This window comes from Perkinsus marinus, assembly GCF_000006405.1.
Source record: "Perkinsus marinus ATCC 50983 genomic scaffold scf_1104296962926, whole genome shotgun sequence".
NCBI lineage: Eukaryota > Perkinsozoa > Perkinsida > Perkinsidae > Perkinsus > Perkinsus marinus.
In genome coordinates this window covers 3919-4334 of record NW_003205253.1, presented here as the reverse complement: position 1 = coordinate 4334, position 416 = coordinate 3919, and the positions used below count along the sequence as shown (strand labels likewise).

Sequence of the window (416 nt, the reverse complement as noted above, 5' to 3'; positions counted from 1 at the left end):
CATCCTACTGCCTGGCCGCAATTCTCGTAACGCCGAAACCATAATCGTAAGTCCCCTGTTCCATCATACTTCTCCGGCATAGGGGCCGGAACTTGCATCACGGTCGGCAGGCCGCCGTACGCGTCCACAGGGGGGATCGGCGTCTCACATGGCTCAGACGAAGAGGAGTCCTTGTGGGAACCAACGGCTTGCCAGGTAGTCTTGATAGTCTCGTTATGTCGGCGAGCGGTCTCCTCAGCCATGTTACGGGCCCAAGCACATAAATCGTCGTTGCCACCCTTGTCTGCACACTCCCGGGCCGCCCTCTCACCTTCAGCGGCCGGGTCTACGAAACCGTCTTCACGGTTGAGGCTTCCCGAGGAACCTCCCTCAGGGCCAGGGACAACACCAGGACCAGGACCAGAACCATTAACCAT

The 416-nt window shown here is 59.1% G+C and overlaps 1 protein-coding gene across 1 annotated transcript; it reads right to left on the bottom strand.

The window, feature by feature from the left end:
* Nucleotides 1-69: 69 nt before the first annotated feature.
* Pmar_PMAR002444 (hypothetical protein) lies at nucleotides 70-416 on the bottom strand (the record flags this gene model as incomplete). The annotated part of the gene is made up of 1 exon (XM_002771391.1): nucleotides 70-416. A coding segment is annotated over one exon (347 nt), but the record flags the coding sequence as incomplete, so codon positions are not given.